The 24457-nt window shown below is 39.0% G+C and overlaps 2 protein-coding genes and 1 long non-coding RNA gene across 6 annotated transcripts in view; all 3 read left to right on the top strand.

The window, feature by feature from the left end:
* The window catches only part of lrrc1 (leucine rich repeat containing 1), a 28880-nt gene extending 23413 nt beyond the window's left edge, over positions 1–5467 (top strand). Inside the window, exons 11-14 of the mRNA XM_034100264.2 lie at positions 868–983; positions 1949–2121; positions 3292–3431; positions 4046–5467. Coding sequence (XP_033956155.1) covers positions 868–983; positions 1949–2121; positions 3292–3431; positions 4046–4204 — 588 coding nt within the window. The 3' untranslated portion in view covers positions 4205–5467. The remainder of the gene's footprint in view (positions 1–867; positions 984–1948; positions 2122–3291; positions 3432–4045) is intronic.
* Positions 5468–9109: 3642 nt separating this feature from the next.
* Positions 9110–10685, top strand: LOC139435250 (uncharacterized). Its single transcript, XR_011644541.1, has 3 exons — positions 9110–9286; positions 9684–9782; positions 9985–10685. It is a non-coding gene; the product is annotated as an uncharacterized lncRNA (long non-coding RNA).
* Positions 10686–13824: 3139 nt separating this feature from the next.
* The window catches only part of mlip (muscular LMNA-interacting protein), a 34897-nt gene continuing 24264 nt past the window's right edge, over positions 13825–24457 (top strand). For 2 of the 4 annotated variants that reach the window (XM_034100248.2, XM_034100247.2), the window contains exons 1-3: positions 13825–14030; positions 19410–19516; positions 24180–24290. In XM_034100248.2, coding sequence (XP_033956139.1) covers positions 19421–19516; positions 24180–24290 — 207 coding nt within the window. In that variant the 5' untranslated portion in view covers positions 13825–14030; positions 19410–19420. Of the gene's footprint in view, positions 14031–19409; positions 19517–23044; positions 23330–24179; positions 24291–24457 lie in introns of those variants that run through there. The other 2 variants (XM_034100250.2, XM_071205679.1) reach the window with 2 other exon arrangements.

Genomic DNA, 24457 nt, shown 5'->3' with positions numbered 1-24457 from the left:
TCAAAAGTTACAAGGCTATCATTTTCTTCTTCAATCAAATAAAAAAAGCTTTTAGTACACTGATGCAATGCTGTTGGACTGCATTTGTTGTTATGCAATTCTCTACTGCGACGGATTTTCATTGGCTCAAACCGTGTAAAGTTCACTCACGTTTGGATCAACAACAATGCTCTTGCTTGTGGAGTTTACTGCTCAGCCCTCGGTTGGTTCAGCTCCGTCTGAGTGTCTCCATTGTGTTTGTACGTGACATTCTTTTCTAAACCTCTTGTCTGTTTAAGTTTACGCTTCCTCTGAAAGGCTTCTTCAGACGTCGCACAATGCCCCTGTGTCATAATGATGCATAGACCGCAGTGTTGGGAGAAAAAGAACAGCAGGCCTAGATCATGAATCCATGGTGTCACCGTTTTCTCAAACCAGCATCGAAATGACATCTTGAACAATCGCAGTGTAACCACGGAGACCAAGTATTGATTCTCTGACCATTGGTCCAGTTTTATGGATTCTATTGATTGTTGATTAGCGGCTTACATGGAAGCAGACTTAACAAAGTGTGATTTGTTTGCTCCTCACGCCTTGTTTACTGATGACTTGAGAGGTGTTAGGCAGCTATCAGATAAACCCGTGTCGATGATGAGCTTAATCTGATCATTTAATCTCTGTCACAATACTTGTTTCCTGAGCAGATTAATGGATTACAACTGCAGCTGGCCCAACACATCTTCAGTTATCTGGCTGCTAGGACTAGTTGTTCCTAAAAAAAAGTGTTACCTACATGTTTGTCTACCTATACTATGTGTTTATCCTTCCAAGGACACTTGTACTCTAACTAACGTGCAGCCGCATCATGGTGTCTCTTCTGTTTTGTAGATTGGGGGCTGCAGTGGTCTGAATGTCTTCTGTGTTCGAGAGAACAGACTGACGAGGATACCGTCAGAGCTGTCGCAGGCAACAGATCTGCACGTGCTCGATGTCTCTGGAAATAGGTACAACAAATCTGTATTTTATTTATTTTTAATATGTTTATTGTATCTTTGTAACTCTGGCACAACAACTTCTGTTGGGATAAATAAAGTCTTATCTTATCTTATTTGAAGACTCACACACCTGCAAATAATGTTTTTATGTGTTCGAAAACATTTTCCTATATACAGATACATTTACAGACTTTAGTTTTCAATGCGAAGACTAAATGTAAACCATAAAGTGTAACATTTTATCATTATACGTGATAAATGCTTGAGGAAATTCAGTTTTTATTTGTACCTTCTGATGCATATCTATGATCTTCATATTACTCACCATCAGTCAGGGGTTGTTTTGGCTTTGCTTCTCTGCCACTACCTGTTATGGTCCAAGCTTTGTCTTCAGAGAAAGCAGCAGTGACGTCTTCTTCTTTAGTCTCACACAAACCTGTTCGCCTCTCTGTGTCTGGAGAGCGTTTCCCTCCTACACATTGTCATAACAACTGCAAGCCTGCAGGTACCTTGTGCTCTCTTTATATCACACCAAGAAAGTGGATCACATCACTCCAGTTCTGAAGTCTCGACATTGGCTTCCTGTCTGTCAAATAACTGACACTAAAATACTATAGCTTTTTACAGAGCATTGCATGGGTTAGTGCTATATTATGAGCCTTTGAGACCCCTCAGGTTGCCTGGTACCAGTCTGCTTTCTGTCCCAAGAGTTACATCTAAACACAGGGAGCCAAAGCCAGTTTGTATTCTCCATAAATCTGAAACAAACTCTGCTGAAACTCTCACTTTTTTTTTAAATCAATGCTGAAAGTCAGCTGCCTTTTTATTTTGTTAAAATAATACTATTTCTAACATTGGGCTTTTTTTCTTTCTTGTATCTTTATACCTGTCTTATTCTATTTTAGCTTGTTTAATTATGTTTTGTCTTTTCTTACCTGATTATTTGATTTGATTTATATCCTGTTTGTTTTCAGGCTTGTTCACTTACCGCTGTCACTGACCACGCTTCGACTGAAGGCCTTATGGTTGTCTGAGAACCAGTCGCAGCCTCTCCTCACCTTCCAGACGGACCAGGACCCCGAGTCGGGCGAGAAGGTGCTCACCTGCGTGCTGCTGCCTCAGCAGCCGTGTGAACCAGACACTAAAGGTAATGTTTTTCCAAACTATCCTCAGGGGTTTCCAGTAACCCGCATGAGTCATGGGTGTTATCAGAAACAGGGAGTGTTCCACTGACTGAAACGACAGCACTACTTGTTTGTAGATCAGTGTCTCTTTGCTCCTTGAGTGTCTGGCTTCTCAAGTGGAACGTTTTGGTGCCACGGCTGTGACAGTCGAGTAATATTCCTCATCACTAGTCGCATCGTCTCCAAGTATTTAGTGCCCCGTGGTTTGGACGACATTATCACATGATTTTCATTTCATTTCAAATCTTTATTTAATCAGATTGGTCCCTTGAGATCATATATCTCTTTTTCAAGGGAGACCTGCAGCATATAGGTTCCACATGAAACATAAAACAATAAAGGACATCATACATGATATTCTCGGGGAAGCATAACGAGTCAAGTGCCCTCAGGATCCTTCCCTGCAGTGACTGTCGATTACGAGCTCCTGCTAGGGATCACAGCCTATAACAGACTCACGTCCCTTGAGGCCCTCCTTGGTTATGTTTTTCAGAATTGCGCTGGATTGGACGGCTAAAGAGGCTTAGCAGCGGCTGACCCGCTGCCATTAAAAGCTCGCCCGTTGTGGGGTATAGAGATGGGGCTGAGGGTCGCCTCTATCTCTGCCTGATACAGAATTTGAATGTAGTTTATTTTCTTTGCTGTCATCCTTGCGCCTAAATATGCCTGGATTCAATCCTATTTTCCCTGCATGTTACTGTAGTTTGCATTCAACTAGATGTTTTTCTCCCTGGCAAAAAAAACATGCATTCTTTTATTTTGTGACGTGCCATCGCTCTCTCTCCCTCTCTCGCTCTCTCGAGATGCAGATTGAAGACTGGCGGAGGTCATATGTGTGAGGCTGAATCTGAGGTTGGGGGCAGGGAAGATTGTGTTGCTGTAAGCCTATGACTAAGCCGGGATTTGAAACTGTGATCTGGCAGTTTCAGGCTCTCTCTTATGAGCACCGGGTTATATGACAGATTTCATTTCTTGAGTTGGCATGTTGCGGCCAAGCAATCATAACAGCCATATTGATTTTCATCTGCTCCTATTCACTTCAGGTCACCCTCTGTAATTGTATCTGAGCATTTTGAAGTGTGCGTGAATTAAATTAACACAAATGGTGTTGTCTCTTTCCAAAACGACCACAGGCTCTGATAATCTCGCCCGCTGTGGAGCCCTGGAGAGCCTGGTGAACGACGTGGCAGACGACACCTGGGACAGCAAAGCCATGAACAGGATCAGTGCCATTCACTTTCTGGATGACGACGAGGACGAGGATGAGGAGAAGGTAAGACCAACATGCCAAAGGGCGAAATTCACAGCAATCTATCCAGAGATCTATCAATCTAGCTTCAGGATTGTGGGAAACGGTATTTCGATCTCTCTGTCTGTACACACAAACTGAAAGAAGTGAGTAGGCTTTTCAGTCAGCCCAGCTTAAGTGAGCCTTGGCTGCGGTTGGCTATCAATTGACAGCAGCTTGTTGTGTGCCTAGATGGGGTTTTAGCATTTATTTACCAACAAAATACCTAAACTGTACAAACACGGCAGTGCCATTTCCGCATTTTCTTCCCATTTTCCAGTTGTCTTCTGCTGTACTTTCCAATAAAGGCAAAAAAGTAAATGAATGTTCATATGTATTATTGACTGTTGTAAAAATGTGAGATTCCGCAATACTCTGGAATACCCAGATTATACTACTTGAATCAGGTCATTCTGTGGGAATCATAAATGAGTAAATGGAAACTGTTTTATTGGAAATGCTTATTATAGTTTGGAGATGTATCAGTCTGGACCCCACGTCTTGTACTGTAAACAGCTTACTGCCTACAACAGATGTGAACAATTCTTCTTTTGTTCTACAGAATGCACCACTAAGTTGAATCTGTTTCCTTCACACAGGGAACACTACTGCGACGGGCCACACCTCACCCCGGCGAGCTGAAGACGATGAAGAAAGCGGCGGAGAACCTCCGCAAAGACCTGAACGCTGCCAAAGGCCTGGACTCCAACAAAAACGAGGTCAATAACGCTGCAGACAGAGTGACCACATCTGTGTGACCTTTACCTCAGAAATGTTTTTTACCTCCTGTGTCTCGCCATGTCGTCCCGCACAACCCCCGCAGACCCTTTTTTTTTGTTTACCTTGCGACCCCCGGTGTGGCCTACCCCTCCTCTGATTAACCCCCGGGACGCCTGTAAGTGTACTGCCTGTACTCCATCTCCAGTCCTGCGTAAAACGTGTCCGTCTGCCAGGGACCTCAGTGTGCCTTCCTCTTTGTAATTAATGTCAGCAGCAATAATCTGCACAGAGATGCTCCTTTTAAAAATATTTTAAAGATGTATTACTTTTTTAATACCTCTTTTTAAAAATACACATTAGGTAGTTGCACTATTATAAGTCTTTATAATACGGTCAAACCTTCATAAATGTCTTATATATTTGTTCTTTATCTATTTTTAAAACACTGGGTGAATTCTTTTTACATTTTGGGCAAACATAAAAGCAGGAGTTTTTGGACCTACTGATTAAGGATTCTTGTATAGTCTCTTGTGAATATTGATACTTTTATACTTTTTGGCAGCTCAGATGTAAATAAATATGTATAGCACATTTATTAATCAGATGCAGATTTTTAAGTTGGTACTTTTTACCTTTTTTTTTTTAAATCAACGAAATGATAAAACACAGTCACTGATGTCTTATTCAATCCATACAGTTGTCATTGGGTGAGTGGAAGGCCTTGCAAACTCTTTGTTGATCTGTAAAACATCTAGACCTATTTTTGGATAACTAGATTTAATTAAGTTTGGATTTAAGTACTGCACATCAACCATTAATTACTCGCCTGCAACCTAATAAAGCAGAAGTAACGATGCTGTCTTATTTATATGTGCTGTGCTTCACATCTTTGCAATGTTTTTCAAATAGATGCCAAAAACGGTTGTATATTATTTTTAAAAAAGGTTTGTCTTTCCTTTTTAACTAAGAGTACTGTATATAATAATCATCTTAGGTTTTGGTGAAAATGAGGTTCGTACCACAAGGATGGCATCCTTTTAAAAATGCGGTTGTTAGAAGTTGAACTTAAATGCACTTCTCAGTGCTTCTCAAATTATTGACATGGTACACGATCATTTGTATTATTTTGTTTTTAAATTGAGTGCAAAAAGTGGACCAGAGAAATTGGTTCAAGTGTTGGCTTTTATGTTTTTAATTATTTTCTGATCAAACTGCACAAAACGGATCTCAAACGGACACTGTGCCTGGAGATTTGGATGACTTTTTTAACCACTGATCAATAAAATGAGTGCAACACTAAACAGTATGTTTCTTATTCCTTTTCAGTTATTGAGTTTAGAGACAATCTGATATAAGGTACATCTGGTGTGGTCTTTCTTTTAACCTATAACCAAAAATACCTTAAAGTGGTTTTCTTTGAGGAAACAAATCAGATATTCCATTTCCTGACCTCCCTCCATTGCTTCTGTCTGTCCAGCAGTGCACGGTGCTTCTGCAAAGCTCTGCCAGCATGTATTTGACTTGTCCACCCTGCACGTGCTGCATGTTGTACTGACACTGGGAGAGTAAAGACTGAATGTATGTATACATGTATGTATACAGTATTATGATGTTTGTTGCATATGCACTTTCATTTAAATCTCATTGTACATTTCTGTTTGAAAATGAAAAATGTGGTGTTTGAGTTATCAGTTAGGTTAAAAAACAGATAATCTCTCTTTCTCTGCCTCCTTAAAGAAGCAACAAAAGAAACACGTTGGCAAAAGGGCAGAGAAAAAGACAAATTAAGCTTTTGATATCAATCTTCCAGCTTTTAAGCTCTTCAAAACAATTGTACCAGTAAGAGTATTGGATTTGCACCCCCTGGTGCAACAATATAAGCTTGCATGTTGAAAATTAAGCAGGATTTTACTATTGTTTTTGTCTCAAATAATAAATATAAATGCTGCCCTTCTAGAAAGCATGAGCATTTTTCTAGGGTCAGCTTGGATATGTTGTACTATCTGACTTTTATTATGACCGGACTTCACATGATCAGTTTACGCATCATTATGATGGACGTGGCTTTATCAAAGTATTCATCCAACAATGCCACTTCTTATTTCCGTCAATATATTGCATTGAAATGACATTTTCAGCAAAGGCCGGCGTCTCCTGACTATCTCCAGGAGTGTCAAAAGCCTCACACTAACCCGCCCCCCAGCTCCGGTAGGCAGCACTGGGCCCTGATCTCAGGCTTTGGTCAGGGGGAGAACAAACAGCGTCAGCAGACGAGGAACCTGGCGAGCGCCGGAGTGTGTGCCCGCTCCTCCAGCGCAGAGAAGGATGCAGAAGACACAGAACAACATGAGGAGGTCTTTTTTCCACTCCAGGTATCTTCTTATCAGCCACTTCCACTGCTGATGATCATCAACTGTTGCTGCAGAATTACACTTAGTCTAGATGTGTCATCATTTTATATATATTCTTTTTTAATGAAATGCAAACTCATAAAACTCATCTGTTTAGAGAAGACAAAGGCATCAATGTACAATGTTAATATACATGTATAACACGGGTGTCTAAACTACGGCCCGGGGGCCATATGCGGCCCGTGGACCATTTTGAATTGGCCCTCAGCAAATTCAAAAAGTATAATGTAATACGGCCCACAAATGAAACTTGTGCTTGTCTTATATTGTAGTTCTTAAATATAAATGTAAAACGATATTACAGTAGTGTTTGTGTGTTAATAAGACCACTTTTCAAATAAATTCAGTCAATTAAAGTTGGAAACATTTTCTAACATATCTTAGCATAAAAGCCCCATGACTTATTTACATAACAAGCTTGAAATGCACCCTTCCTATTTCTCCTTTATTATAATCAATCTGAGGCCTCTGTTTTAAGGGCTGAGCTGCCAACACTCTCAAGCATAATTTACCTACATTTCCATTGATTTTGCTGACTTATAACTGAATTTATGAGGCACTATACCTCTAGTGAGTGGCCCGGCCCTTCGTATATTTCTCTGTATGTGGCCCTCGTGAAAAAAGTTTGGACACCCCTGATCTATAAACTCAGAAATCAGTTGAATAAGTACAGTTTAATACAAATTGGGGACATTAAGTCAAGGCTGCATCTGTTTTAATACCTTATATTAATTGAATGTCTTGTCAGTGAATTCAAAGTGAAACATCCACGGCTGTGTTGGATTATTGTTTATCCCCAGGATGCTGCAGGCCAGCTGCCAGCAGAGAGTGATGCCATTCCAAGGCGATTTTGCCCTCAGAGGGTCGAAACCCGAGACGGGAGGAAGTGTCAGCATCAAAGGGCTCTTAATGCAGGGTCTGGTCACCATGGAGACCCCAGCCCCGACCTAAAGGCCTCCTCCATCACAGGGAAGTCTTCCTCAGTGACGGAGACGACCCTTCCTCAGGAATCATTGGCCTCTGAAGTGCCATTAAGAGTAACTGCACGCTGTGTCTTCTTCAGTGTTTATCTATCTCTTTGGGGCTGCATTATAAGGGGCTGCTGGAGACTATTGATTGTGGCAAATTGTTGCTAATGTAATTTTTGTTAGAGTTGCCTCACCATGGCTTATTATGTAAATAGATTCTAGCTTTTCATTTCCAATTTCCTCCAAGTTACAGATCAAAGTGTCCGGCCAGAGTGGTGGTTTGGGAATCAGCATTGCTGGTGGAATAGGCTCGATGCCTTACAAAGACCACGATGAGGTAAGAAGAGCTCTTGCAACATGTGTGATCATTGGCTGAAGGTAATGAGAAGAAACCTTGAGCAATTGAACAATATACTGTTTTGACCATAGGTTTTTGACACATACAGTACATCACATAGCCATAAGTTAGCCTGTTCAATACATTTTATCTTTCAACTATTTCCAACGTTTATAAAAAGATGGTCAAACATGTCGTCAAGCCATACTGTACAATGTATTCTGTAACTTCTAAATAATAAACTCGAAAGGCCATTCATACTCAAAGGCCTTTCATTTTCCTACAACTCTTGGACTATATGCCATAAATGACCTTCCGTCTCCATCAAAATATGCACATTACTTGTATTTCATAATTCTATATTAAAAAAAGAACACCGGTACTATAGTAAATGTGCTTAGTATTTGTGTTTATGTGTGTAATTTCTACTTTATCCCTTTCTTCGTGCTGAACCAAACAAAATGTCTACAATACATATTCAAATTCACAAACACACATTTGTTTTTAGATCATTATTTCAATTCACTCTCTAACATGTCTATTTCCCTTCAGGGTATTTTTATTTCCAGAGTAAATAAAGGGGGGGCATCAGAAAAGGCTGGGGTCCATGTTGGAGATAGATTGCTGGAGGTAGGAATACTTTTTAAAATATATTTGTAAACTCATGTTTGTGATTTCCTATCCATTACAAAGTGTGTGAAATTACTTTTTACTTGCTGCAAGAATATCATTATGAAACCTCCCACTGGTGTTTCTCTTATGACCAATGGAGGGCATCATAGGACCAGCAGAGGACACTCGGGGGCTTCCGCAACCCCAATATGAGACTTACATTTATTTTGTATTTTCAGTTGCTTGTTTTTTACAAGCAACTGAAAATACAAAATAAATATTTAGATTCAGACATTGGCAGAGAAAGTCATTGTTATCAGTGTCTTCATTGGGAATTCAAATCTTTGTGAGGCAAATTTGTGCTAAGTTACATTGAGATTTATGAATGAAATTACCGTGACTTGAACATGCTATTTGGAGATGCTGTGTGTGAGTGCGTGATTTAATGTCTCACCTCTAACTCCTGGTCTTACTTTCACTGACCCCTGAAAGCTTAATGAGATCACTGCCTTCCAGGTCAATGGCCTCAATATGCAGCTGGTGACCCACCATGGGGCAGTCACTGCCCTCAGGAATGCTGGGAGCTGCATCAAGATGAAAGTGCTCAGAGAGAGGCTGCTACCTCGAGAGTTGTGTGACCCGGGGGAGCACAAGGATCTTTGGGACGTGACAAGCCGACAGCCGGGCAGCCAAGAAGGCGGGAGCCAGAGAGGAAAACAGCCAAAGATGGAGAATACAGATTTCTGTTTGTCTAAGAAGATTGAGAAGAGTGTCTGCAACGGCAATGGCATTGTGAGTGCTGTTCTCCAATCACAGCACAAACTGAATATTTGTTTTCAAGGTTGTTTCAAAATGAACATCAAGCAATATGTGTGGACTTGTTTCAGATAACTTAGATTTGAGTCACACATGGAAGGCTTAATGACCTAAAAATAGTTTGACCTTTACATTTAAAAAATAATTGATACCTTCCCCCAAGTTAAAAGTTAACTTGGGACTTGTTTTGACACGTTCTTGAGTTGAAAATGGCATGTCCTGGCTTGAGACCCGACTTGGGTTTTGATTTGGGATTTGAGCACTTGCAGTACAATGACTTGTACCCACATCTGCCTCAAGTCAAATGGGAATTACGCCTTCAAAAGCAATCCTTCTTTTACCCTTCTTTTCTCTTTGTCTCTCTGTGTTTCAGTCTGATTTGTATAGCGAGCTGAGCAGGGACTTTTCTGAACCGAAGGCGCAGACATTGATGAGAAATGATTCACATCAGGGAGGGAAACACACAATGACAGTAAGCAAATTAATTCCTCAGTTAAGATACCACTCTTAATAAAATGTTACTCTGAAATCACCTAATTTTATCTTCTCCCTCAGTAAAAAGACATTAAATTGTTTCTGGATAATATCAGCAATTAATTTTTCTGACATTTCAGCACTGTATCAAATCACTATCCTCCTGAATCCTGTTTCCTTCTCTGACAATTATCTGACAGATCCCTCGGATTATTCTCACTCATCCCTCTACCTCGGATGAAGAGGTGGAGCTTTTGACACAGATCCCCAGCAGAGAGACGTTACATGACTCTGAAATTCATGACACACACTCACACTGTTTTGACAGCGCTTTCTACCCGCCTTGACCAGTGAGTATAGGGGACATAAATGAAGGACATAGACTGTTATAACCCAGCTCTTTTCTTTTGTAATGATACTTTCCAAACTGCTGGAATGATTTACTTGCATAATTTAGTGATATTAGAATTTATTTTTATTACTAAAACCAGAGAGTTTTCCCTGTACAACTCAATAGAACAGAGACTGGAGATGATGATGATAAGAATGCCCAAATGAATTACTGTACATGTCGTAATGTGAAATACAATCAATTAAACAATTAATGCCGCTGGCTACCTCTACTTCTCACCGCTGTGCTGTAAATAATGGCTGTGCTGGCTGAAATAGTGTCACCGCCCATGACAGTGTGAAGCACTCAAAGCTTTTATAGTGTGTACTGAGATAAAATGCCACACTGCGGATCAGATTGCACAGCATGCCGTCCGTTTCCTGCAGAGTCCTGATGCAGAATTAACTTAATTCCCTCGCACAACATCCAGATTGATGGGATTACACACTCTGCCTTTTGAAAAGAGAAACAGAACATCTTGCTTATCATTACCTGCTTTGTGTTGTTTCACAGCTCTTTCATTCTCACAGCAGTTAATAGTTCTGTGTTCACTTTCTCAATAAAGCACAATGTTGTTCCTCGAAGCCTTTCTTTTCTTCCAGCTGCATAACAATCAAATCCACGCTGTCATGCATTCCCCCACAATTATTTTTGCGGCAATTTATTTTTATTCTTGCAAAAACAATCATTTCGATCAATTCCTACTGAATGTGTGACAAGAAGGTGTTTGTTTGGCAGATATTTTGAGGTTGTAATTTGCAGTGTTGTTGCACAGGATTGCACCATATTGTGTGTTATATGTTCCTATTATTGTGTCCTCCCCCTGCGGTCTTGCTCTTGACCAAATACACCAGCACTGATATGACTACTTGTTTGATCAGTGAAGCTCTGCGGAGATGACTGTCTGTTGGGTGATAATAACCCGGGTACACAACTTGTTGGAATGCACTTCCAGCATGCGAGAATCAATCCAGAGTCAATTACTGGCTGCCCCGGTTCATATTGTGAGACTTGAGTGTTTGTCTTTCTCAAGAGGCATTCCTGTAGAGTCAGTGGGAGGAACTGAGGAGGATGAGAGGATTTCAATGACTCTAATACAACTGGGACTACCTCTAGGAACGTTGGTTTTACATCCAGTGTTTGTTTTCTTCTGCTCAAAAACGTTGCAAATAATATTTCCATGTGATATGGCACACATTTTTGTTATTCCATAATTATTCATAATAATTACTGATTCATATTGAATTGTAAATGATTAGGAAATGATTGCAGTGTTTGCAGACACACATGCTACATAAGTGATCTAGTAGTAGCTTCCTACCCAAATAAATTGAGCATAACTTACATGACCAAGGAGTATACTTCTTAAACTAATAACTTACTTATTTCATTCTAAATAAAAGTTCACTAGCCTAGAATCTAATCCTGGAGACTAACAGGCTAACGCTAAAGCTCTGGCCTGCTCTTTAGAGATTTTGAGGAACTTAGCAATATTTACCACTTAATTACCAGAGATTGTTTTTGGTTTGCAGAAATTAAGTGTCTTCATCCCTTAAGACCTTTTTTTGTGTTGTATATGGGAAAACCCATGGAGTAAATGTTGCCGGGTTTAGCTAGCTAGCTGCAGTTGAACAAATATGCAAGGGAGAGACAACTGTAATTTCATTCGGCTATATCAGCTGTCATCATGTTACAAAACAGAGCCAATATGCAGATTTTAGGACTGTGTTACAAAGTCTCTTTCACACCAGGCTGTAGCGTTTGTCCCTCTCCCCGGTCATACAAAGGAAAATCATTCCGACAGTGACATTATTTACGAGGAGAGTCAAAAAGAGCTTGCATCAGCCATGTTCTTTGATTCCCTCTCTTTGCTTTTGGTCTGTGCTCTCTCTGGTTCATCTAGAATTATTAGAACATGCACAAACACTGGACACAAGCTAAAATGTGGTCATCATTAATAACTCTATGTCATGCATCATGCACATGTTCATTGTCTAGTCCAGGGGTGTCAAATACACAGTGGGCCAAAATAAAAAAATCGGTACTAGTCGAGGGCCGGACTGGTTCAATGTTTATTGCAAGACTTATTGAAATGAACTTATTGCACATATTAAACCTGGAACTAACAAGCTTAAATGATTGCCTATAAAAACAACATTAAACATTAAATAATCAGTGGCATTCATTTCTTATGGCTCTATCTCTGTGATGCCAGTTCAAGCCAGATACTTGGCATCTCATCTTGGGTGCAAGTTCATCAATGTTTGGGGTCAGGCTCTGAGCTGAGGAAACCCTCAGGATTGAGTGAAGGTGTGCGTGCGCCGTGCGATATACCGGCGGGCCAGATCTAATAGTAATTAGAAATTATCCTGCGGGCCGAAATTAAATCCACCAAGAGCCTGATTTGGCCCCCGGGCCTTGAGTTTGACACATGTGTCTATTTATCAGCAGTGAACTATTTGTCTAAAAACAGTTTCACAGACTTGATTTTAGCATATATCTCATTACATAATGATAAATACTGCACATTTGAGGCTTATCTCTTCCTTAGCGAATAATTTATCATCCCAGTAGCAGAGAACTTCCTTGAGGCAAAAAGCTAATACTCCATGCCAGAAATCAAAGCAAAGATGTGACATTCTGCCATTTCAACAGATACTGAATAATAATTAGAGGACACCGGATTATATGAAAAACATGTATAGTTAGAGGATGTCATTTAGGTAAGCTGCTATCAAAATGCTTAAAATGTCCTGCTCAAAAACTTTAAAAAAATGTTATATTTCAGGGACCAGTCAATGATTTTTATCCCGAGGAACAGGCGTATGCTTTTTTCTTATTGTGATTTTCTCTCTGTGCGGCTGCCACAGTGAGACAGGGGGGCGGCAGAGTGGATATAGACAAGAACAGCTGTGACAGGAATGAAGAATGTAGTGTACTTAAAGGATTAGTACAAGGTCTGCTTTCACTCACTGATAAGGGAACAGAAAAGTTGATGCCGCCTCGAACAAGCAAGTGAATACATTTGTACCCCCCCCCGATAAGTCATTATTGAAAACATGCTGAGATATATGTGTCAGGTCAGTCTGCTGGCTTAATGGACACCTTGTTCTGAGTATTAGAAAACATTATGTCTCTCAGACATGCAAGTTCAGAGATCATTTCGTTTTCTATTTATTGTCAGTTGATCAGCTTCACCACACAATGCATGGCTTTCACAGCAAACCTGTACTAAAACATGTCATAAATGTTTCATAGCAACATTTTAATGAAAAAAGTATTTGAAATATTTGTTCTCCTCAGCACTCATTCTCTCAGCAGCATTTTCCATTGGGCAATCGATACCATCATCTCTTCCTGTCTTATTTATGATCAGAGCTCAGTCAGCCAAGATCTTGGTCTATATGCATGGTGTCAGTCATATGGTGCGTTACAAAATGTATGAAAGCCCCATGCTGAAAAGGAATACACAACCCTTAGACATATTAAGTTGATTTTAGTCATATAAGAAAAAGAAAACTATCCAGAGATATATTGTGTTTTGGAGTTCCGAGCATGAACATTGTTACTGGTGCCCAGCAGGCTGACTGCTGTCTGCAAGCTATTTGTAGCTATTATGTGTCTATAAAAGGAAATCTGCAGGGTGATACACAAGTTACACAACCCAACAGTAATACACTTTGAACTTTGCAAGAGGGGCTGAAAGGTGTGTAGCTTGATTTACCCGTATCTGCTTTGATACATTTTTAAACTTTGAGCACTTTCTTTTCCCGGATCCTGGAAATAAGCAATACACTTCTGGATGGATATGAATTTAAATCAGAAATGGACGGGTTGAAGAAGAGTCTGGGGAAGGTAAGAGGTGTCTGGAAAATATGTGTTTCTATTGAAAATAATAAATAAATAAATGATAAAAAGCCTCTGTCTGGGGATTTTCTGTAAAGCTGAAGTAATATCTCTGACCTGACTTTAATTTCCACTGGCCTTTTCAGTTATAATGGTGATAGCTTTCAATGAAGATTTGAACTTCGAAGCAAAATTCTACAGTAAAAAAATAGACCATAAATAAATGAGATCTCAAACTATCTGCACTATTAACCCTCCCATTTAGCCCTCTACCACCCGCTGCAACCTTCTGGGCTTTCACACATAAACACATAGACACCGTTTATACTCAGGAGGCGGCTACTTGATACTTATCCTGTTATTTCCTGTCACACAATGAACAAAAACAGTTACCAAATTGCTATCGGGAAAACTGAAAGTTACGATAATTAATGTAAACAAAAATGTTCACAGTTTATATATCTCATTTAAGTACATGTTTCACTTTTATGACATCTCTCTAACTTCTTATCACTGCACCACAAGGTCATAAAGATATCTTTATGATGTATTATACAGCTTTTCATCATTGAAAATGCTTTAAAATATGTGAGTAATTTAATCACACTGTCATATTGTATTTGTTGCTGTTGAAAAAACAGGAATTGATTGCAAAAACATGCCTTGTTTGTTGTTGTATGATACTTGGAATCATATTTGTTTTTGATGTAAGAGAGTTAGCCAGATGCTCAGTGGCATCTGACAGCGGGCTATATTTGCTTCCCATATCTTCTCTGCAGGGAGGGGTAGTGTGTTTGTCTGTAATTAAACTCTTTACTTACTGACACACCCAACTGTTTATGCTTCACTGTGGCACAACGTGAGCTACTCAGATATGCATTTTAACATCCGTGGAGCCCAGCGGCTTCAGATTTACTGCAGCGTATGTGCACTTATTCTGTATGTGCAGTTCTATATGTACAAAAGTGGTGGGGCACAAAAAACGTAGATGTCTATAAGCTTCTGCAGTGAGGTTCATGGCTAGTGAGGCACTGGCACTGACTCTTCAGGTTTACAAATATTATATTTTGACCTAAATCAAAATATAATATTATTTTCAAAAGCTTTTTTTGTCTGATGCTTCAATTAATTTTAAACAGACAGTTCAACAGAAGGATACCCAAAAAATGTAATTGTATCATTTAAATATTGAATTGTTCTCTCTTAGTAAGATCCCATTTTCAATAAAATTGCGGTCTTACCTTGACTTGAAGATTAAGTCAATTTGCCTATCCTTCTGGACAAAAATCGCTATTACTTTTTTGTAAAAGTCCTCCTTATGTTCTTGTAGTTTCAAAAGTCTATCATAAATCTAATCTAATCAATAGATTTATCATTCGAAAATTATAAAAGTAGGGTAGACATGTGGATATTATCCGTTCGAACAAAACGTTCATTTATCTAACAGGTTTGTTTCCCACAGACCTTATTTTGAGCTATTTTCTAAAATTCTATGGAGAAATATCATTGCTTTTTTGTCGAGGGAAGCCATGCGCAGCTTACTTCCGGGTTTTAGGACGCCTCACTGCAGCTCTCTTCACACACCACACTTTTCGCGGCACACGTACTTACAGCCAATCAGCTCTGAATGATGTGAGATGACGTATGGTGGGGATGGCAGCACTCAGAGCCCTTATCTCTATGCACTATGTCCCCAGAGCCATTATGGCGCTGTATGCCCCTAGGGTCATTATTTTTTTGCCACAAACATTAAATAGGAAAATATTCTGAGCATGCGCAGTGTAGTTTTTACAGTCACCATTGACTTAGACAGTAAGAGGGAGGGGCAGGATCGGGTTTTGTCCCACATGGCTCTAAACAGCTCAATAGGCACACACTGTAGACACTAATTAGAAGAACACAGACTAAAACAGCAATGAGACGAATCAGATGATTAAACATGATCTTAAAATATATTTAATATATTTTTTAATTAATTTTTTGCATTTTTTTGTAATCATTATTTTTTAATACTTTCTGCTGACACTAGGTGGGGCTGTGCCTGCCCCTAATGACCAGTCGCCACTGTGTATTTGAACTTATATTATGTAAAGCAGCTTCTACAGAAGTCTTGCATTCATCAAGTAGTTTGTTTTCTTTATTTGTCACTTTATGGCTGCTCACTGTTTATGAGTGTCCCTTTTAAAAGGTGTCCACATAGGGTGGTCTCCTTCAGAAAATGATTTAGTGCTGCTTGCAGGTCAGACATGCCACAACAAATAACCGAGTGATAGCACGCTCGCAGGGAAGCGACATGCTAGCACAGTGAGTCAGTGGTGTCTGGAAATGTGATCTTCGAGGACGGTATGACGTCAGAGAAACTCAATGCAATTAAACATTCAAGAGGGCTCCGATGGGCAAGTAGGAAATGCTTGTTTTGACCTTTCACAGTATAAACTTACTCTGCTTTGACTACAGAAGACATGCAAACAAGGAGGTTGCGTCAGAGCAGAAATACATAAACAAGTTTACAAGATGGCGCACGATTATTTTAAGTGAGGCATTTTTTCTGTTCCTATATTTATAGCTCATTAAAGATACGTTGGTGTCCCTGAGATAAATATCTTCACCCTTCATAGTCAGAAACTAGGACATGGTTCACATAGGACATGAGTGATATATGATTAGTGGTAGAAGAAGATATAGATTTAGTTTCACATCTAACATGTCAAACTAAATGATATAACTAAGACAACCAAACAAGAACAGACAGCAAACACAAAAAGCTAACTCTAAATTAACAACATGTTATGAATATGGATGAGTAAATGTACAAGCACTACTCCTTTACAAAAATATTGTATAAATAAACCTATTGTTTAACATAAATACCTACCTCAGTTTGTACCTCAGCTTTCACCGTAGCCTACACCCCAATGAAATCCATCAAAGTAAACGACAAATGAAAAAAAACGAGACAACAATGTGAAAATACTCCATTACAATTCTAATATTTAACATACTGTTGAGTATTTAAATCTCATATTTGATCAAATATCATATCAATCTGTAAAGTAAAACAGTAGATAGATGTGAAATATGTAGTGGATCTAAAAGTACACTATTCTGTTTAAATGTAGTGGAGTAGAAGTATACATTTGTGTAAAATTGTAATGTGAATGTGCATAACATCCTTTCAGTGTAAAAGAGAATGTATCTTGTGTTTGTATTTTCATATGTATGACTTCCTCCCTGGGCTCTATGTTCAGGGTTGATTATTTTCTGAATTTATTAAAGAATCACTTATTTTACTGTATATGCGCCATTATGTACGTCAGTCATGCATCTTGGGCTTTACCCTGAAAAGCACATGATGTGCTTTATGGCCTTGATGGCTTTTTACATGTGTCACGTGTGCAAAGTTATAACCAGCTAGGAATGGATAAAACCAGTAATCAAGCGAAGTGCAGCAGGATTGATGCTCCTGTTGAAAAGACATAATGTTACAACAAACCTAAAGGCTGGTTAAACTAATATGAAAAAGATCACGTTTCCTCAACTACTTAATTTGTTGAAAGCAGTCCTTTGTGTTATTTTTGAGTGAAGCCGTTCTATAGGACCAGGTGATGATTTGCAATTAAACGTATCTTGCATAAGGCATATTAAACAACTGTTCTTGAAACTAAAATAGTTCCAGTCGGAACCGCAGCATGCCATTGAAACAATAGGTTTAATTTTTCGTTTAAAAAATCAAGCTCTGAGCAGCCCTGCTCGTCAGACACCACATCTTGTTTTGCAACTAATTTTTTATATTCTTGCCATATTTAACTTGCCACATAAAGGTATATCAGAGCGGGGTTGTTGGTTGAAATGCAGTAAAAATGTGAAATGGAAGGTGAAAAATAAAGTTATATGCTGATTCTTTGCCTGTGTCTACATCAAACTGCAGGGGCTGTGTGATCTATTTTTAATAGAGTCTGAAGTATGTGCTACAATAACCTCTGCTGATTAGCATGGGAAATATCAGCGCCCTTCCCCTCCAGCTTACATTTTACAGATGACCTGTCACCGTGGAGAGGAGAAGCTGATTAGTGAGCAGCAGAAGTTTTGTGAGTGGGCTGGGCTTTGATTGCGGCAGGGAGAATCGTTTAACAATATATGTTGAGATGCAATCTTTTTGCAGAAAATGTAAGCTAAGAAATGGGAAATATAGTCATGTTAACCCTAAATGCATTATTTTGTGCAGCTCTAATTCCTTTAAAATTATAAGCACAGAGATAAGGTGTGTGTCTCTGGTATATTGACACAATTCAGAGCACCACCTCTTTATACATTTTAGCAGGGGCATCCCTGACACGTCACTGCTGACAGTGTGAATGCTCCTGTGAGTAGTTTAGGCAAAGAGCGGCATTTAATAGGTAACCTCTGGAAACATTTCAGAGATTTCACAGTATGGACCTGTTGCTTAACCAGGGTGTCAACACCAAAGTGGTTTAACTTAACCCCATTTTCCACTTTTCCCAGGACACCACAGCTCTGTTTGGCAAAATAAACTACAGATCTCAGATAACTGCTGTTTGGATAAATAAAAACCAAAAACTTCTTGCCATCATGTGAACAAAAGCATACGGCACATACCGACAGAGCTTTCACAGTTCAACCCAAGCCATTCATGAAGCAACATGCCACACTATAAATGCTAAGAGGCTAAATGCTTCCAAATTGTGCACCAACATCAACTTAGACCACTTTGGGGGTCAAAGGTCAACGTCACTGCTTATCTCAGAAAATGTGTTTCTGCCCAAACCTCAAAATGTCATGAGAAAATCGAGAGAATTTCACAAATATTTCCAAAAGGTAAAATACTGAAGTGATGGATGTTAAGTGTAACTTCACTGGTTTGTCGAGGCAAACAACTGTTAGGGGGAAATTCTCGTTCTTCATTATGTGCTGAAACAGCTTGACAAAACACATTTAAGTGACCATTGTAAATTGTGCAGACGAAAATGTGAGCTGATTTAATTGTAACTCATTACTGCTGTATGAGTCTGGGTTTGCCGGGGCTTTCAGCTGCGGCGTGCTCAATGGCCTAATCTTTGTGTGTGATGATGGCTAATTAGTGGCGGGTTACAGAGCCTGTGAAGCAGAGAGAAATAAGATATTCTCAATATTATATTCTCAATAGATATTGTTATTTAACTGTTAGAAAAAACATTAGGAGTGAGTGACAGAAACATTGATTTGATGTGGATATCTACATGATCCCTACCATTTTCTGTAGAAAATAAGTTTCATTTTGCTTGGCTCATCATTTACTGTATCGTAAGTCAACATGTTTGTGTGCTTTTCTAAATAATTAGCATGTGGACAATCTGTTCCTCTCCTCTCTGTTTTTACAAATTTCAATAGGAGTGCCTTCTATGTTCACCTTTGTGCCAGTGGTGCAGCAATTACCAATTAAAAGCATTGTTTCTGAGGAGGACAGACCTGGAGCTCTGACAAGAAAAACAAACAAGGTAAAGCAACAGCAGCTGAAAACCACTCAGAATATTAAATATTGATAATCTCCAACTGGGTTTGATTTCCTGTAACACACTCACAGCATGGATTACAATGTGTGTATTAGAATGCACTTGCTGACCGAATTCAATGTTAATTAAACTAATTGACTTTTATCGTGTTGTCATCACGTTGTGAGTGATTTTTGTTGTGCCTTTGTGAAACCTATTTTTGTTCGCCTCGTTAAGAGTGCCGTTATCTTTTTTGAATATCCTTTTTGGCAAATAAAGTATATTACTTGTACTTTACCTCTGGCTCCCGTGTCGTGCATTTGAGTCCTTTTTTCCCTTGTATATCCAAGTTCGTAACAGAAAGTAGAAGTATAAGTAGAATAAAATACAAATATTCAAGTAAGATAAAGCCATTGTACCTTGAAGACAGCAGCTGAGTATATGTTGAACCTTTCACGACTGATAAACAGGACTAAATTATATTGGAATAAATAAATCTTGGAACGATACTATCTTGTGCTCTTAAGTCAGTTGTATTTAGTTGAAAGCATGTTAGACGAAATACTTTATTCCAAAAGTTAAACAAGATGTGAATTACCATATTTTGTTGTCTGTAGGCCTATGGAAAGAAATGGAAGGATGCTGGATGGATGGAAAGCTTTACCTCCAGCAGCGGTTAGCTTAGCTTCGCATAAGACTGGATAAAGTTTGAAAACTGCTGACGACCTCCAACCAAAACTAAATCTTCCTGGTGGCCCCTGAACGCTCATACAACTGATGTTATATCGGTTGGATATACTCAAAACAAAACATACTCAAAACAAAGTCAGTCCACAACTTTAAAGCCCTAATGATTTAATGGATAGTGCTCATACTGGAAATGTGATTCATTCAAAATTAAAATGGGAATTTATTTGAACGCTTAATGATAATATATTGTTAAAGTGTCTTCATGTAGGGACGGGTGGCGCAGTGGTCTGTGCGTTTGATCATCAGATCAAGGGGGCGTTGGGGAACTCCAGTTCGAAACCCTCTCCTGCCGCCACTGCGTCAGGCCGTTGTGTCCTTGGGCAAGACACTTCACCCGAATTTGCTCCTGTGGGTATTGTCCACAGTAGATGACCATTACATGTATGATCTGTATGTGTAATGTGTATTTGTAAAGCGCTTTGAGAGTCTTTGATAAAGCGCTATAATAAATATCAGGATTATTATTATTATGTATGAAAAAATTATTTTAAATTATAGTAAATCACGTTATTGTACAGGCAGCACTTATATGTTATATATCGAAGGGCTGCTATGTGTTTAATGTGTTCACTTCATGATTCTGAGCAGCTTTCATCTATTTATGAGCATCAGAAACACTCCCAACACGGCTTAGGACCTTTATTTGTGAGCTTTATCTCAGTCAATACAGTTGGACTGCACAGTCATCTGTTTCTCCTCTGATGCACTCATGGAAAAAGGAGTGTTTTTTATTATGGTCCTTGGTCTTGGAATGACCTTCAATCAAGCCTCCAACTGATGGCACTTGTCTGTTTTAAATTGAAGTTGTCTGATGTCCTTACCACCAGCTGCTCTTGCAGTAATAAGTAGTGTACCTTTCTTACTGTCCCAAATGTGCACAATGTAGTTACTGCTTTTTGTTTACTTAGTTGTGTTCTCTGTATTTTATATGTCTGTGTTATGTGTAATAATGTGTAACGTTGCTGCCTTCTTGGCCAGGTCAGTATTGTAAAGAAGATTTTATCTCTGTTTTTATCTGGTTAAATAAAGGTTAAATAAAAAAATTAAATAAAAGAGCAGAGTCGTGGCACAAGATCCGTTTTTTTGGCTTTGTTACACCTGCTTTTTATATTGCTGCGTTACATTCGCTTAAACGCATGACAGATTCTTGATACTCCCTGCTGAGAGACAGCTTCCACATTTAATTGCCAGAGGGCTGAATGTAAAGTACTTTGAGACAGTCGGCAGCTCATTCATCCACCGCTGTGATTCACAGCATGCACTTCTCATTAGGTCTGTTCAAAAGAAACGTAAGGCATATGTGCCCCTCTTTAGATTTCAATTAGAGTTTAAGCTCGGTCATTATCAGTTTACATTCTATGTGGGCACCATTGATTTGAAGTATGAGGTATGTCACGATAGGTTCACTTCCCTGCATAATTATCCCTTCTTTCTTCAAATAAGAAGGTTTTTTCTCTATTCCTTCTCATCCCATTGTGCATCACAGATCTTCAAACAGTTAAAGAGGGAGCAAGTACTTATTATTCTGAACTACTCTCAGATTTTTGTTCAGTTTCGAACCAGAGGAAGACACTTAGTTCAGCTAATGAAAAGCATCCAGAATAAATGAAGCAAATCCTTATTTGTCACAAATGTAGCTTGAATGCTTAATCTTGCCAAATGTGATAACAAATTAAAAACATATGAATCCATGCCAAAATAGCTATAATTGATCACTCTTGCGTGACTTCACTGTGCCTCTAAAACACTCTAACAGCAATTCTTGTTATATACATTTAAATTGTATTGTGTTTTGGAAATCTATAATTACGGCCTACACTGAGTTATTACGGTATCATTATGTTTGTGCAATACTAAGACGTCAATGTGTTTATGCATGAAAAACGTACAGTGACTCACTGTAGCATTTCAATCACCTGCACTCCCATTTATGTTAATATAGCCCCAGAAATAAGTGTCAGGCAGCCTTTCATTTGACTGACTACTGCCTATCTGCAGTATGGGAACAGAACTGCACAGAGAGAACTGTTGGATTCATTTCCAGGGATGTTGAAGGGAATTTGAAGGGATGTCATTATCATGTGGTGTCATATATATTTAAAGCTCATAATTACCCTAAATGTGGGAGTTCATGTCAGTAATGACCTTTTTTTAGCTCCACTGAAATATCGCACATATTATCCTACATTATTATTTTCATTATAGTTCATACGCATATAATCAACCACAACTATTTGAATAGGTCAAATTATATGAACACTATTATAGATCTGCAGGGGATTGTAAATTAAGTTTGTTCTCATCGAAAAATGTATCACGAAGTGGAGTTACAATAAATGATGGTAATCTTGCTAAATCCGTTTAATCTCATCATTCTCTGTTATATAATGCATTTTACAAGACCACCTAAAGGTATTGAATCAACTTAGCATATGGACCAGATGCAGAAAAGGCCTGGTTCTAAGTTTCAGGATTGATATGCCAAAGAAGATTGCGTTTTAAATGGTGATCTTTAGAGAGGCTGGTAGGTCTAGCTCATTCTTTAGATATTATAACCATAACGTTTTAAATGTTTTTGGTAACAAAAATGCCCTGAACACAAAAAAAGATACAGTGGATTTAAGGATTTATTTTCCCCCTTTTTTCAAAGTATACTGAAATAATTTGTTCTTGTAACTTTTCATCAAAGGTGGAAACGACCTATTAATTATGTTCACCCCTGAAACTCATGACCAATCATAATGTAGCTAGTTTTGGTAAGCTTTTCTGCCTTGGGTATGTCAGGATTCTCATGTTTTGTCACGTTTGTAGTTTTGTATGTCTGGTTATGGGTATTTTCCTCCTTGTATATTGTCTGGTCCTTTTCCCTGTGTTTTTCCTCCCGTCGTTAGTTCCCTGGTGTGTCTAGTTGTCTGATTGTTTTCACCTGTCACTCCTTGTGTCTCCTGTGCTCATCAGTGTCAGCCCCACCCCTGATTGTTCCCACCTGTGTCTAGTTACCCTGTGTTTAAATTCCCCTGTCTCCCAGTGTTCAATGTCGGTTCGTCTTGTGTCATGACTAGTTCGTCGGTGAGTGTTCTGTTTTGTCTTTGTTTATAGCCCTAGCCCTAGCCTTGAAATAAAGGAGTTTTTTCAGTTTATATCTGCATTTGGGTCCTGCTTCCAACATACACCGTAACAGGGTATGTGTTATATTGATACCTGTTGCACAGAGACTTAGGTAGTTTAGGTTCCTTAAACCTTATGTTTTTACAAAAGAACCCCCGACAAATGATATTGTAAATAAAGCTTTCAAATGCATACAATTCCAGAAGTGTGCTAATATTTCCTTCTTGGTTGAAAACGGCATGTGACGGGCTAGATATAAAAGTTTCACAGGCCTAGCAACAATAACCAAAGGGGGAGGGGCTTGGGAAAGGGTACATTCAATTATCTATATACAACAGGCTTTCTTCGACTAACTAGGCAATACATGACAAATAATAAAAGAAGTGCCCTGCCTAGTCAAGGGTATTTTTATTTGATACTGTACTTATTCCACACACAGACTCTGGACTCTATAATCTTTAAACACCCTTTTAAAAGCACCTCTTATCTTTCAGAAAGTAATGCTTTGCAGCTTTAATCCCTTGGTTTTGGATAGTATTTGATTCACAGGATAAAGTACCAAGAAGAGCTGGCGTTTAATTATTGGCAGGCTTCTCCTCAGTTGCTCTGTTCTGCATTTAAGGCTTGTACTCAACCCCCGTCAGCAGGGCATGTACACGCAGTATATGTGAACTATATGTGTGGGGCATGTGATGAAACCATGCAAGCACACCCCCTGAGCTCAGAGAGGCTCGCTAAAGTTCACCTCGGGTTTTCTCAGGTTTCACTCGCTCAGTTCCTCCTTAACATTTGCCTTATTTTCTCCTGTCAGAACTTTACTGTGTCCCTTGAGAAGACAACTGGGGAGACCATGTTGCAGAGGGACATTTTCAAAGTCTTTATCAAAGACTCCACGGAGGGAGGAGCAGGGACAAAACTACGAGTAAGTACAACAAAAGCACTGTCAATGTCAAGCAGAAACTATGACAGAAATCTTTGTTATTGACATATTAAAATGTACATATGTGCATTTGTGTGTAATACTATATATCTGTGTATGCAGGGCAATTATACACAAGTTTGGCATACATAAGGCATTTTAAGAAGGGA

This window comes from Pseudochaenichthys georgianus, chromosome 15 (genome assembly GCF_902827115.2).
Source record: "Pseudochaenichthys georgianus chromosome 15, fPseGeo1.2, whole genome shotgun sequence".
In the NCBI taxonomy this organism is placed as follows: Eukaryota; Metazoa; Chordata; class Actinopteri; order Perciformes; family Channichthyidae; genus Pseudochaenichthys; species Pseudochaenichthys georgianus.
Note: the sequence above shows the minus strand (reverse complement) of the source record. Positions and strands in the feature narration are given on the sequence as shown.